At 47.4% G+C, this 16,395-nt stretch overlaps 1 protein-coding gene across 1 annotated transcript in view; it reads left to right on the plus strand.

The window, feature by feature from the left end:
• Positions 1–16,395, plus strand: part of LOC139748034 (ionotropic receptor 93a-like) — a 245,070-nt gene that overhangs the window by 86,297 nt on the left and 142,378 nt on the right. Inside the window, exons 3-5 of the mRNA XM_071660598.1 lie at positions 557–802; positions 10,097–10,246; positions 10,492–10,603. Coding sequence (XP_071516699.1) covers positions 557–802; positions 10,097–10,246; positions 10,492–10,603 — 508 coding nt within the window. The remainder of the gene's footprint in view (positions 1–556; positions 803–10,096; positions 10,247–10,491; positions 10,604–16,395) is intronic.

Consider the following 16,395-nt stretch of genomic DNA (forward strand, 5'->3'; position numbering starts at 1 on the left):
GTATACATTTGCCAGACGTCACACAGCAATGTATGCATCAACCAGACCTCCCACAACAATGCATGCACCAGCTAGACGTCCCACAATATGTGCATCAACCACACCTCTCACAACAATATATGCATCAGCCAGACCTACCTAAACAATGTTTCCATCAACCAGACCTCCTACAACAATGTACGCATCAACCAGACCTCCCACAACAATGTATGCGTCAACCAGACCTCCCACCACAATGTATGCATCAGCCAGACATCCCACCACAATGTATGCATCAGCCAGACCTCCAACCACAATGTATGCATCAGCCAGACCTCCCTCGACAATGTATGCATCAGCCAGACCTTCCTCAACAATGTATGCATCAGCCAGGCCTCCCACCACAATGTATGCATCAATCATACCTCCCACCACAATGTATACATCAGCCAGGCCTCCCACCACAATGTAGGCATCAGCTAGACCTCCCACCACAATGTATGCATCAGCCAGACCTCGTCATGATGGTGTTAGCCAGACACACACCTACTGGACCCGTTTCTCCTTCCTGCTGCAGGTGTGTACCTGGAGTCAGCAATGCTGCAGAATCGTCGCCTGCAGACACACGAGATGATACAGAAGGCAGCGGCAGACGGGTCAGCCGCCATGAGTCTTGGGTCACTGTCCGTGGAGTTCCTCAACTCCATGAACGATTCCATGCCGGAGGACATGTCCGTCATGCTTACCATGGCCTCCTGCAGCAGCACCCACATGTGGGCCCCGGGCCTCGCAGAGAAGGGCATCCTGCACATTGCTATTACTGGTAGGTTTGTGTGTGTGTGTGTGTGTGTGTGTGTGTGTGTGTGTGTGTGTGTGTGTCTACATAAGTGATTCATTAGTCTGATTCCACATTAAGTACACTACCTTAATGAGATTTTAATGTTCCATAGCATCATCATATTACATAACGTGAGGACTGCTGAGCAACACAACCATCTCCTGAGCTGCTTCAGACTATATGAATATCTTGTGATTCAGTTGTTTACATTTCCCTATACAGACAGTCTGGTAATGCCATCATAAGGTTTGCCCATCTGTATGGAGACGGATTGGTAATCCACTACTAAGTAGGCCTTCATCCCTTCCTTATAGAGTAAGTTGAGGACTGGCAACACTCACTCTGAAAGTTACTTTCATTTTTGTTTTAAATACAACTTGTTGTATATGATGCCAGAGGTTGTATACAGCTTCTTGCATAGGCTTGCAGGTAAGAACAGCTGTGTTATCCAGGACAACTGTTGTGTCTGGCATACAGTTTTTACATGTGGAGTTGGTACAGCCAACACATGTACGTGGAGGTGGTACAACCAACACATGTACGGGGAGGTGGTACAGCCAACACATGTACGTGGAGTTGGTACAGCCAACACATGTACGTGGAGGTGGTACAACCAACACATGTACGTGGAGTTGGTACAGCCAACACATGTACGTGGAGGTGGTACAACCAACACATGTACGTGGATGTGGTATAGCCAACACATATACGTGGAGTTGGTACAGCCAACGCACATACGTGGAGGTGGTACAGCCGACACATATACGTGGAGTTGGTACAGCCAACACACATACGTGGAGGTGGTACAGCCAACACATATACGTGGAGGTGGTACAGCTAACACATATACGTGGAGGTGGTACAGCCAACACATATACGTGGAGTTGGTGCAGCTAACACATATACGTGGAGGTGGTACAGCTAACACATACGTGGAGGTGGTACAGCCGACACATATACGTGGAGTTGGTACAGCCAACACATGTACGTGGAGTTGGTACAGCCAACACATGTACGTGGAGGTGGTACAGCCAACACATGTACGTGGTGGTGGTGCAGCCAACACATGTATATGTGACATAGCTTCCACGGACGGTTCTCTGCCACTGGGAAACACTGTGAGTCTTGATGATAAATATCAGATCCAACCATGATCATGTCGGCACTGTCATGTCCGTACTGATCTTATGATCTCTTGTTTGCTTCTAGTGATGGTGAGGTAGAGATAGTGCAGAGAAGGGAACCACTCAAGATGCCAGACCAGCCATCTGGTCATTATATAATCAGTAGAGATACAGTTACGTGGAACATATTGACAGAATTCTGTCTGTACTTCTCTTGGTTTGTAGAATTCTACTGAATTTTCCTGATGACGTAAGTACAAGTCGTAATGATTTATCGAGAAAGGAAGAAGAAAACTAATAATTGCTTTCCCGGGGTTCCTCTGGGTGTTGTTGGCAGGGGTTCCTCTGGGTGTTGTTGGCAGGGGTTCCTCTGGGTGTTGTTGGCAGGGGTTCCTCTGGGTGTTGTTGGCAGGGGTTCGCCTGGGTGTTGTTGGCAGGGGTTCCTCTGGGTGTTGTTGGCAGGGGTTCCTCTGGGTGTTGTTGGCAGGGGTTCCTCTGGGTGTTGTTGGCAGGGGTTCGCCTGGGTGTTGTTGGCAGGGGTTCCTCTGGGTGTTGTTGGCAGGGGTTCCCCTGGGTGTTGTTGGCAGGGGTTCGCCTGGGTGTTGGTGACCGGGATTCCTGTGGTTCTTGTGTTTCTTATTTGATAGAGTTGAATCGAAAGCGGTCCGACTTACAAACCCTTCCACTATAACATCAAAACTTGACCCCCTTACCTTACGCCGTAATGTTGATTCACTTTCCCTCTTCTATAGGTATTACTTTGGTTTTTGCTCCCGAGAGCTGGCTGCCTGTGTGCCCCCACCACTAGTTAGACCACACAATACTCAGCAAGCTGCTGCGCCACATGATTTCTGTGTGACCGTTGTCCACTCAAGGGTGGGCCGTTTTGATAACTGCTTCTTTCCCTATATCTCGAAGCCTTGGAACTCTCTACCTTCTCATGTCTTTCCCGGTAACTATGACCTGCCGCACATTCTAAAAGAAAGGCTTTTTAGCTTCCTCCAAAATACGTAATACTCTTCCTTGTCTCTTCTATTTCCCTTTCAATAACCTCTTTGTATTTCACTTGAGGCTCGCCCTTGATGTAGACTTTTATTCGTGACTCGAAAGTAGCCAAGAAAGAAAGAAGAAAACTGCAAAAGTTGACATTTATGAAAGCTAAATGGCATCTGCTATTCTTTATAACATTCAGGTATCTTATTTCGATGTCGTTATCTTAACTTATCTTTTTTAGTTAATATGGCATTGCCAACCTTCGTGTCATCTGCAAATTTGGGCACTTAAATTATTCATCCCTACATCAAGGTCGTTAATTTGAATAATGAAAAGTATAGGCCCAAGTACAGATCCCTAGGGAACCCCACTAGTGACCACGGTGATGGTTCACCATCATTACGACTCTGCTTCCTATCACGTAACCAGGATTCTATCCAATTTCCTATGTAGCCAGTCATCCCCAAGACCCAGACTTTATGCATCAATATAACGTGGAGAACTTTGTCGAATGATTCCAGGAAGTCCAGAAATATGATATCCATTGCTTTAGTCTTGTCCTGGGTATTGAATGGATATAATTCAAATAAACTGTCAGGAACGATCTTTACCCTTTTAAACTAGACTGTGTTGGTCAAGGTAAGCTACGGTTTTATCTCTGGTAATTGACTCTAAATGTTTACATTTCATTGATTTGTGGGTAAAAGGACGGACACTGCCAGACATTTCATGACTTCCCTTTTCTAATATAGAAGTAACATCGATGAGTCCCCAGTCCTGTGGGACTAATCCATCTTGGAGAGATTTATCCAAGTTACTGGTCAAAGGTGCAGCAGTTTCATGTCTAACATTGTTAGCTACTCGTAGATAGAAACAACCAGGAGACCTGGACTTTTATTGGTCTTCAGCTCACTCAGCTATGTTAGTGCGTCACCAAGTGTGACGCTTGTCATGTGTGCTCTCTATCACTGGCTCAAAGTTGGTGTCGCTGCTAAGCTATTATCACCCACATTGGGTTCTTCGTCTTCGTGTACTAAGGTTCTACTCTCACTCCTGTTATGTTTAGTGTTACTCATGTACTGTATCTCTAATGTCCTGACAGGGTTTTAAGGGGTCTCATTGATAGGCGTTCTTCTGGGTCTTGTTGATAGGGTTCCTCTGGGTCTTGTTGGCAGGGATTTCTCTGGGTCTTGTTGGCAGGGGTTTCTCTGGGTCTTGTTGGCAGGGGTTCCTCTGGAACTTGTTGGCAGAGGTTCCTCTGGGTCTTGTTGGCAGGGGTTCCTCTGGGCCTTGTTGGCAGGGGTTCCTCTGGGTCTTGTTGGCAGGGATTCCTCTGGGTCTTGTTGGCGGGGGTTTCTCTGGGTCTTGTTGGCAGGGGTTCCTCTGGGTCTTGTTGACAGCATGGTTCCTCTGGGTCTTGTTGGCAGGGATTCCTCTGGGCCTTGTTGGCAGGGGTTCCTCTGGGCCTTGTTGGCAGGGGTTCCTCTGGATCTTGTTGGCAGGGGTTACTCTGGGTCTTGTTGGCAGGGGTTACGCTGGGTCTTGTTGGCAGGGGTTACTCTGGGTCTGATACTTGAGTCAAGATGACGTTGATCTTAACAGTTTGTCGCATGAAGCTTTACTTACGTCTACTGTTGCTGGGGAATATGTTAATGGTCTGGTCGGTATGGATGCGTCTGTTAATGGTCGTGTCGGTATGGATGCGTCTGTTAATGGTCGGGTCAGTATGGATGCGTCTGTTAATGGTCGGGTCAGTATGGATGTGTCTGTTAATGGTCGGGTCAGTATGGATGCGTCTGTTAATAGTCGGGTCGGTATGGATGCGTCTGTTAATGGTCGGGTCAGTCTGGATGCGTCTGTTAATGGTCGGGTCAGTATGGATGCGTCTGTTGATGGTCGGGTCAGTATGGATGCGTCTGTTAATGGTCGGGTTGGTATGGATGCGTCTGTTGATGGTCGGGTCAGTATGGATGCTTCTGTTAATGGTCAGGTCGGTATGGATGCCTCTGTTAATGGTCGGGTCAGTATGGATGCGTCTGTTAATGGTCGGGTCAGTATGGATGCGTCTGTTAATGGTCGGGTCAGTATGGATGCGTCTGCTAATGGTCGGGTCGGTATGGATGCGTCTGTTAATGGTCGGGTTGGTATGGATGCGTCTGTTAATGGTCGGGTCGGTATAGATGCGTCTGTTAATGGTCGGGTCAGTAAGGATGCGTCTGTTAAGGGTCGGGTCAGTATGGATGCGTCTGTTAATGGTCGGGTTGGTATGGATGTGTTTGCTAATGGTCGGGTCGGTATGGATGCGTCTGTTAATGGTCGGGTCGGTATGGATGCGTCTGTTAATGGTCGGGTCGGTATGGATGCGTCTGTTAATGGTCGGGTTGGTATGGATGCGCCTGTCAATGGTCGGGTCAGTGTAGATGCATATGTTAATGGTCGAGTCAGTATGGATGCATATGTTAATTGTCGGGTCAGTATGGATGCGTCTGTTAATGGTCGGGTTGGTATGGATGCATCTGTTAACGGTCGGGTCGGTATGGATGCGTCTGTTAATGGTCGGGTTGGTATGGATGCGTCTGTCAATGGTCGGGTCAGTGTAGATGCATATGTTAATGGTCGAGTCAGTATGGATGCATATGTTAATTGTCGGGTCAGTATGGATGCGTCTGTTAATGGTCGGGTTGGTATGGATGCATCTGTTAATGGTCGGGTCGGTATGGATGCGTCTGTTAATGGTCGGGTCAGTGTAGATGCATATGTTAATGGTCGGGTCGGTATGGATTCGTCTGTTAATGGTCGGGTCAGTATGGATGCGTCTGTTAATGGTCGGGTCGGTATGGATGCGTCTGTTAATGGTCGGTTCAGTAAGGATGCGTCTGCTAATAATCGGGTCAGTATGGATGAGTCTGTTAATGGTCGGGTCAGGATGGATGCGTCTGTTAGTGGTTGGGTCGGTATGGATGCGTCTGTTAATGGTCGGGTCGGTATGGATGCGTCTGCTAATAGTCGGGTCGGTATGGATGCGTCTGTTAATGGTCGGGTCAGTCTGGATGCGTCTGTTAATGGTCGGGTCAGTATGGATGCATCTGTTAATGGTCGGGTCGGTATGGATGCGTCTGTTAATGGTCGGGTCGGTATGGATGCGTCTGTTAATGGTCGGGTTAGTATGGATGCGTCTGTTAATGGTCGGGTCAGTATGGATGCGTCTGTTAATGGTCGGGTCAGTATGGATGCGTCTGTTAATGGTCGGGTCAGTATGGATGCGTCTGTTAATGGTCGGGTCGGTATGGATGCGTCTGTTAATGGTCGGGTCGGTATGGATGCGTCTGTTAATGGTCGGGTCGGTATGGATGCGTCTGTTAATGGTCGGGTCAGTAAGGATGCGTCTGTTAATGGTCGAGTCAGTCTGGATGCGTCTGTTAATGGTCGGGTCAGTATGGATGCGTCTGTTAATGGTCGGGTCGGTATGGATGCGTCTGTTAATGGTCGGGTCAGTATGGATGCGTCTGTTAATGGTCGGGTCGGTATGGATGCGTCTGTTAATGGTCGGGTCGGTATGGATGCGTCTGTTAATGGGCGGGTTAGTATGGCTGCGTCTGTTAATGGTCGGGTCATTAAGGATGCGTCTGTTAATGTTCGGGTCAGTAAGGATGCGTCTGTTAATGGTCGAGTCAGTCTGGATGCGTCTGTTAATGGTCGGGTCAGTATGGATGCGTCTTTTAATGGTCAGGTCGGTATGGATGCTTCTGTTGATGGTCGGGTCAGTATGGATGCGTCTGTTAATGGTTGGGTCGGTATGGATGCGTCTGTTAATGGTCGGGTCAGTAAGTATGCGTCTGTTAATGGTCGAGTCAGTATGGATGTGTCTGTTAATGGTCGGGTCAGTATGGATGCGTCTGTTAATGGTCGGGTCGGTATGGATGCGTCTGTTAATGGTCGGGTAGGTATGGATGCGTCTGTTAATGGTCGGGTCAGTATGGATGCGTCTGTTAATGGTCGGGTCAGTATGGATGCGTCTGTTAATGGTCGGGTCAGTATGGATGCGTCTGTTAATGGTCGGGTCAGTATGGATGCGTCTGTTAATGGTCGGGTCAGTATGGATGCGTCTGTTAATGGTCGGGTCAGTATGAATGCGTCTGTTAATGGTCGGGTCAGTCTGGATGCGTCTGTTAATGGTCGGGTCAGTATGGATGCGTCTGTTAATGGTCGGGTCAGTATGAATGCGTCTGTTAATGGTCGGGTAGGTATGGATGCGTCTGTTAATGGTCGGGTCAGTATGGATGCGTCTGTTAATGGTCGGGTCAGTATGGATGCGTCTGTTAATGGTCGGGTCTGTATGGATGCGTCTGTTAATGGTCGGGTCAGTATGGATGCGTCTGTTAATGGTCGGGTCAGTATGGATGCGTCTGTTAATGGTCGGGTCAGTATGGATGCGTCTGTTAATGGTCGGGTTGGTATGGATGCGTCTGTTAATGGTCGGGTCAGTCTGGATGCGTCTGTTAATGGTCGGGTCAGTATGGATGCGTCTGTTAATGGTCGGGTCAGTATGGATGCGTCTGTTAATGGTCGGGTTGGTATGGATGCGTCTGTTAATGGTCGGGTCAGTCTGGATGCGTCTGTTAATGGTCGGGTCAGTATGGATGCGTCTGTATTTCCCTTGGTCACCACAGCCGGTGCTCCTCCTGTGCTGTCAGTTCGCACAGACTGTGACCGTGGTTGCCAGTCTGTGGTGTAGGACCACCTCAGCCTGGCGGCGCTCAGTAGATGTAACATGATTGTGACAACACCGGGCACGTTACCAGACAACTGCATGATGAGATCTCACTCACGTAACCTGACAACATTCATAACATGAAAGTATGTAAATGTGATACAGGATAAATGTTGGGTTATTTTGAAAGCCAACCTCAAGCAATGATCATATTAGTATACTTCCAATATGGCGTAGTCGTACCTCCCCAGCTGCACCTCGGCCAAACTGTGTTGAGGACAGTCGTCAACGCCATTCAAACATCCTTAACGACCATTCCCCTGCAAACCTTGTTGTATACCATCATAATCACCCGTGAGCCATGCCGTCCAAGCTAGCGGTGTGCGGGTCTGCTGCGACCATCGCATCTGTCTCTTCTTATCATCGTCAACCTACATTAACACCAGCGCCATGTTCACCCTCTACCATCATTAACACCAGCGCCATGTTCACACTCTACCATCATTAACACCAGCGCCATGTTCACCCTCTACCATCATTAACACCAGCGCCATGTTCACACTCTACCATCATTAACACCAGCGCCATGTTCACCCTCTACCATCATTAACACCAGCGCCATGTTCACACTCTACCATCATTAACACCAGCGCCATGTTCACCCTCTACCATCATTAACACCAGCGCCATGTTCACACTCTACCATCATTAACACCAGCGCCATGTTCACCCTCTACCATCATTAACACCAGCGCCATGTTCACCCTCTACCATCATTAACACCAGCGCCATGTTCACACTCTACCATCATTAACACCAGCGCCATGTTCACACTCTACCATCATTAACACCAGCGCCATGTTCACCCTCTACCATCATTAACACCAGCGCCATGTTCACCCTCTACCATCATTAACACCAGCGCCATGTTCACCCTCTACCATCATTAACACCAGCGCCATGTTCACCCTCTACCATCGTTAACACCAGCGCCATGTTCACACTCTACCATCATTAACACCAGCGCCATGTTCACCCTCTACCATCATTAACACCAGCGCCATGTTCACCCTCTACCATCATTAACACCAGCGCCATGTTCACCCTCTACCATCATTAACACCAGCGCCATGTTCACCCTCTACCATCATTAACACCAGCGCCATGTTCACCCTCTACCATCATTAACACCAGCGCCATGTTCACCCTCTACCATCATTAACACCAGCGCCATGTTCACCCTCTACCATCATTAACACCAGCGCCATGTTCACCCTCTACCATCATTAACACCAGCGCCATGTTCACCCTCTACCATCATTAACACCAGCGCCATGTTCACCCTCTACCATCATTAACACCAGCGCCATGTTCACCCTCTACCATCATTAACACCAGCGCCATGTTCACCCTCTACCATCATTAACACCAGCGCCATGTTCACCCTCTACCATCATTAACACCAGCGCCATGTTCACCCTCTACCATCATTAACACCAGCGCCATGTTCACCCTCTACCATCATTAACACCAGCGCCATGTTCACACTCTACCATCATTAACACCAGCGCCATGTTCACCCTCTACCATCATTAACACCAGCGCCATGTTCACCCTCTACCATCATTAACACCAGCGCCATGTTCACCCTCTACCATCATTAACACCAGCGCCATGTTCACACTCTACCATCATTAACACCAGCGCCATGTTCACACTCTACCATCATTAACACCAGCGCCATGTTCACCCTCTACCATCATTAACACCAGCGCCATGTTCACCCTCTACCATCATTAACACCAGCGCCATGTTCACCCTCTACCATCATTAACACCAGCGCCATGTTCACCCTCTACCATCATCAACACCAGCGCCATGTTCACCCTCTACCATCATCAACACCAGCGCCATGTTCACACTCTACCATCATTAACACCAGCGCCATGTTCACCCTCTACCATCATTAACACCAGCGCCATGTTCACCCTCTACCATCATTAACACCAGCGCCATGTTCACCCTCTACCATCATTAACACCAGCGCCATGTTCACCCTCTACCATCCTGGTCATACACTCACCGCCTGAATAAACATCGCTTGCCCCCGTGTTCACCCCTGCCGCTCTGCTGCTCACCTGTTCACCCCGTGCTACGCTGCTCCTCACCCCTGTCGGGCTATCCTCACCCCTGCCGGTCTATCCTCACCCCTGCCGGTCTATCCTCACCCCTGCCGGTCTATCCTCACCCCTGCCGGGCTATCCTCACCCCTGTCGGTCTATCCTCACCCCTGCCAGTCTATCCTCACCCCTGTCGGTCTATCCTCACCCCTGCCGGTCTATCCTCACCCCTGCCGGGCTATCCTCACCCCTGCCGGGCTATCCTCACCCCTGCCGGGCTATCCTCACCCCTGCCGTAGAGCTGAGTGAGCACTTTTGTTATCTCTAACAGAGGCAGGATGTCCCAGGATGACACACTCGACTGCCATCACGGTGCCCCTGGCGTCCGGCTCGCGGGACCTGGTGCAGGTCTTCCGAGATATGAGGACCAAGAACACGCTCTCCTGGAGCGACATCACTGTCATCCATGATGACAGCATAGGTGAGTCTCCTGCCCTCTGACCCGACCACCTCCTGTGTCACTGTGACCTGTGAGGTGAGGTCACTTCTCAGAAGGTCGTCAGTGTAAATGATAGGGTTATTTCACTGGTCAAAGGTCAGGTAACGACAGGTTGTACCCAGGTTAGGTCAGTCAAACATTAAGGGTCTGTGACATTGTTGGACAAGTGACGTGACGTCATGCACACCACCTGTGATGCTGATCATGTGGTGTGGTCGTTCCCTCAGACCAGCTGGACATGAAGGACATCGTCAACCTGCTGTCTGAAGGCACCTCCAGCAAACCTCACACCTCCATCACCATCGTCAACTTGGCCTCCATAGAAGCTTCCTCCATGAAGTGAGTACCTGTCTCCTGCTGCTGTCTACTGTCCAGCACGTACTGGCTACTGTCCTGCATGTACTGTCTACTGTCCTGCACGACTGTCTACTGTCCTCCACGTACTGTCTACTGCCCTGCACGTGCTGTCTACTGCCTTGCACGTGCTGTCTACTGCCCTGAACGTGCTGTCCACTGCCCTGTATGTACTGTCTACTGTCCTGCACATACTGTCTACTGTCCAGCATGTACTGTCTACTGTCCAGCATGTACTGTCTACTGTCCAGCATGTACTGTCTACTGTCCAGCATGTACTGTCTACTGTCCTGCTCGACTGTCTACTGTCCTCCACGTACTGTCTACTGCCCTGCACGTGCTGTCTACTGCCTTGCACGTGCTGTCTACTGCCCTGCACGTGCTGTCCACTGCCCTGTATGTACTTTCTACTGCCCTGCATGTGCTGTCTACTGCCCTGCACGTACTGTCTACTGTCCTGCATGTACTGTCTACTGTCCTGCACGACTGTCTACTGTCCTCCACGTACTGTCTACTGTCCAGCATGTACTGTCTACTGTCCTGCACGTACTGGCTACTGTCCTGCACGTACTGTCTACTGTCCTGCACGACTGTCTACTGTCCTCCACGTACTGTCTACTGCCTTGCACGTGCTGTCTACTGCCTTGCACGTGCTGTCTACTGCCCTGCACGTGCTGTCCACTGCCCTGTATGTACTGTCTACTGTCCAGCATGTACTGTCTACTGTCCTGCACATACTGTCTACTGTCCAGCATGTACTGTCTACTGTCCTGCACGACTGTCTACTGTCCTCCACGTACTGTCTACTGCCCTGCACGTGCTGTCTACTGCCTTGCACGTGCTGTCTACTGCCCTGAACGTGCTGTCCACTGCCCTGTATGTACTGTCTACTGCCCTGCATGTGCTGTCTACTGCCCTGCACGTACTGTCTACTGCCCTGTATGTACTGTCTGCTGCCCTGCATGTTCTGTCTACTGCCCTGCACGTGCATGTGCTGTCTATTGCCCTGCACGTGCTGTCTACTGCCCTGCACGTGCTGTCTACTGCCCTGCACGTGCTGTCTACTGCCCTGCACGTGCTGTCTACTGCCCTGCACGTGCTCACTGCTCTTGTTGAGTATGTAGTTTAATCCGGCCATGTGTTGTGATATCTGTTTGTCTATATGAGTGTCTGTCTGTATTATGATTTAGTAATGAGTGCATTATTCTGTATGAGTGTTTGTAAGTGTATGCCTGTGTGTGTAATTGTATTTTTGTGTAATGTGTGGGATTGTGTATGTGTACGAACGCTTCATATTGTGCATCTGTGGAAGACGAAAAGTGTGTGTGTGTGTGTGTGTGTGTGTGTGTGTGTGTGTGTGTGTGTGTGAGTGTGTGTGTGTGTGTGTGTGTGTGTGTAACTAATTGATAGTAGAAGCTAAGTGTAACTTTGGAAACACAAGAGTGATCATGATTGTAGACATGAGAGTAGTTATACACATGTGATCAGTGAAAGTTAAGAGTAAATGTGAATAAGAGCAAGGTTATTAGGTACCGTAGGGTTGAGGGTCTAGTCAATTGGGAGGTAAGTTTGAATGGAGAAAAACTGGAGGAAGTAAAGTGTTTTAGATATCTGGGAGTGGATCTGGCAGCGGATGGAACCATGGAAGCGGAAGTGAACCATAGGGTGGGGGAGGGGGCGAAAATTCTGGGAGCCTTGAAGAATCTTTGGAAGTCGTGAACATTATCTCGGAAAGCAAAAATGGGTATGTTTGAAGGAATAGTGGTTCCAACAATGTTGTATGGTTGCGAGGCGTGGGCTATGGATAGAGTTGTGCGCAGGAGAGTGGATGTGCTGGAAATGAGATGTTTGGGGACAATGTGTGGTGTGAGGTGGTTTGATCGAGTAAGTAATGTAAGGGTAAGAGAGATGTGTGGAAATATAAAGAGCGTGGATGAGAGAGCAGAAGAGGGTGTTTTGAAATGGTTTGGGCACATGGAGAGAATGAGTGAGGAAAGATTGACCAAGAGGATATATGTGTCAGAGGTGGACGGAACGAGGAGAAGTGGGAGACCAAATTGGAGGTGGAAAGATGTAGTGAAAAAGATTTTGTGTGATCAGGGCCTGAACATGCAGGAGGGTGAAAGGCGTGCAAGGAATAGAGTGAATTGGAACGATGTGGTATACCGGGGTCGACGTGCTGTTAATGGATTGAACCAGGGCATGTGAAGCGTCTGGGGTAAACCATGGAAAGTTCTGTGGGGCCTGGATGTGGAAAGGGAGCTGTGGTTTCGGTGCATTATTACATGACAGCTAGAGACTGAGTGTGAACGAATGGGGCCTTTGTTGTCTTTTCCTAGTGCTACCTCGCACACATGAGGGGGGAGTGGGATGTTCTTCCATGTGTGGCGAGGTGGCGATGGGAATGAATAAAGGCAGACAGTATGAATTATGTACATGTGTATATATGTATATGTCTGTGTGTGTATATATATGTGTACATTGAGATGTATAGGTATGTATATATGCGTGTGTGGACGTGTATGTATATACATGTGTATGTGGGTAGGTTGGGCCATTTCTTTCGTCTGTTTCCTTGCGCTACCTCGCTAACGCGGGAGACAGCGACAAAGCAAAGTATATGAGTAAATTTTTTTTTTTTTTTTTTTTTTTTTTGCCGCTGTCTCCCGCGTTTGCGAGGTAGCGCAAGGAAACAGACGAAAGAAATGGCCCAACCCACCCCCATACACATGTATATACATACGTCCACACACGCAAATATACATACCTACACAGCTTTCCATGGTTTACCCCAGACGCTTCACATGCCTTGATTCAATCCACTGACAGCACGTCAACCCCGGTATACCATATCGCTCCAATTCACTCTATTCCTTGCCCTCCTTTCACCCTGCTGCATGTTCAGGCCCCGATCACACAAAATCTTTTTCACTCCATCTTTCCACCTCCAATTTGGTCTCCCTCTTCTCCTCGTTCCCTCCACCTCCGACACATATATCCTCTTGGTCAATCTTTCCTCACTCATTCTCTCCATGTGACCAAACCATTTCAAAACACCCTCTTCTGCTCTCTCAACCACGCTCTTTTTATTTCCACACATCTCTCTTACCCTTACGTTACTTACTCGATCAAACCACCTCACACCACACATTGTCCTCAAACATCTCATTTCCAGCACATCCATCCTCCTGCGCACAACTCTATCCATAGTCCACGCCTCGCAACCATATAACATTGTTGGAACCACTATTCCTTCAAACATACCCATTATTGCTTTCCGAGATAATGTTCTCGACTTCCACACATTCTTCAAGGCTCCCAGAATTTACGCCCCCTCCCACCCTATGATCCACTTCCGCTTCCATGTTTCCATCCGCTTCCAGATCCACTCCCAGATATCTAAAACACTTCACTTCCTCCAGTTTTTCTCCATTCAAACTCACCTCCCATTTGACTTGACCCTCAACCCTACTCTTCCTCTTATTCACATTTACTCTTAACTTTCTTCTTTCACACACTTTACCAAACTCAGTCACCAGCTTCTGCAGTTTCTCGCATGAATCAGCCACCAGCGCTGTATCATCAGCGAACAACAACTGACTCACTTCCCAAGCTCTCTCATCCCCAACAGACTTCATACTTGCCCCTCTTTCCAAAAGTCTTGCATTCACCTCCCTAACAACCCCATCCATAAACAAATTAAACAACCATGGAGACATCACACACCCCTGCCGCAAACCTACATTCACTGAGAACCAATCACTTTCCTCTCTTCCTACACGCACACATGCCTTACATCCTCGATAAAAACTTTTCACTGCTTCTAACAACTTGCCTCCCACACCATATATTCTTAATACCTTCCACAGAGCATCTCTATCAACTCTATCATATGCCTTCTCCAGATCCATAAATGCTACATACAAATCCATTTGCTTTTCTAAGTATTTCTCACATACATTTTTCAAAGCAAACACCTGATCCACACATCCTCTACCACTTCTGAAACCACACTGCTCTTCCCCAATCTTATGTATATCTCGCTTTTTAAACCAGGTATTCCCAATCATCAGTCCTTTTTCAGCACATAAATCTACAAGCTCTTCACCATTTCCATTTACAACACTGAACACCCCATGTATACCAATTATTCCCTCAACTGCCACATTACTCACCTTTGCATTCAAATCACCCATCACTATAACCCGGTCTCGTGCATCAAAACCACAAACACACTCATTCAGCTGCTCCCAAAACACTTGCCTCTCATGATCTTTCTTCTCATGCCCAGGTGCATATGCACCAATAATCATATATATATATATATATATATATATATATATATATATATATATATATATATATATATATATATATATATATATATATATATATATATATATATATATATATATATATATATATATATATATTATCCCTGGGGATAGGGGATTAAGAATACTTCCCACGTATTCCCTGCGTGTCGTAGAAGGCGACTAAAAGGGGAGGGAGCGGGGGGCTGGAAATCCTTCCCTCTCGTTTTTTTTTTTGATTTTCCAAAAGAAGGAACAGAGAAGGGGGCCAGGTGAGGATATTCCAAAAAAAGGCCCAGGTAGCGAGGTAGCGCAAGGAAACAGACGAAAGAAATGGCCCAACCCACCCCCATACACAATGTATATACATACGTCCACACACGCAAATATACATACCTATACATCTCAATGTACACATATACATACATACACAGACACATACATATATACCCATGCACACAATCCACACTGTCTGCCCCCATTCACTCCCATCTATATTCTATATAATATATATATATATATATATATATATATATATATATATATATATATATATATATATATATATATATTTATTCATTTATTTATTTTGCTTTGTCGCTGTCTCCCGCGTTTGCGAGGTAGCGCAAGGAAACAGATGAAAGAAATGGCCCAACCCACCCCCATACACAATGTATATACATACGTCCACACACGCAAATATACATACCTATACATCTCAATGTACACATATATACACATACACAGAGACATACATATATACCCATGCACACAATTCACACTGTCTGCCCCCATTCACTCCCATCTATATTCTATTTATATATATAGATATATAGATATATTTATGTATATATATATATATATATATATATATATATATATATATATATATATATATATATATATATATATATATTTCTTTTTTTTTCCTTTTTTTTTTTTGCTTTGTCGCTGTCTCCCGCGTTTGCGAGGTAGCGCAAGGAAACAGACGAAAGAAATGGCTCAACCCACCCCCATACACATGTATATACATACGTCCACACACGCAAATATACATACCTACACAGCTTTCCATGGTTTACCCCAGACGCTTCGCATGCCCTGATTCAATCCACTGACAGCACGTCAACCCCGGTATACCACATCGATCCAATTCACTCTATTCCTTGCCCTCCTTTCACCCTCCTGCATGTTCAGGCCCCGATCACACAAAATCTTTTTCACTCCATCTTTCCACCTCCAATTTGGTCTCCCACTTCTCCTCGTTCCCTCCACCTCCGACACATATATCCTCTTAGTCAATCTTTCCTCACTCATTCTCTCCATGTGCCCAAACCATTTCAAAACACCCTCTTCTGCTCTCTCAACCACGCTCTTTTTATTTCCACACATCTCTCTTACCCTTACGTTACTTACTCGATCAAACCACCTCACACCACACATTGTCCCCTAAACATCTCATTT

Source organism: Panulirus ornatus, chromosome 72, assembly GCF_036320965.1.
Source record: "Panulirus ornatus isolate Po-2019 chromosome 72, ASM3632096v1, whole genome shotgun sequence".
NCBI lineage: Eukaryota > Metazoa > Arthropoda > Malacostraca > Decapoda > Palinuridae > Panulirus > Panulirus ornatus.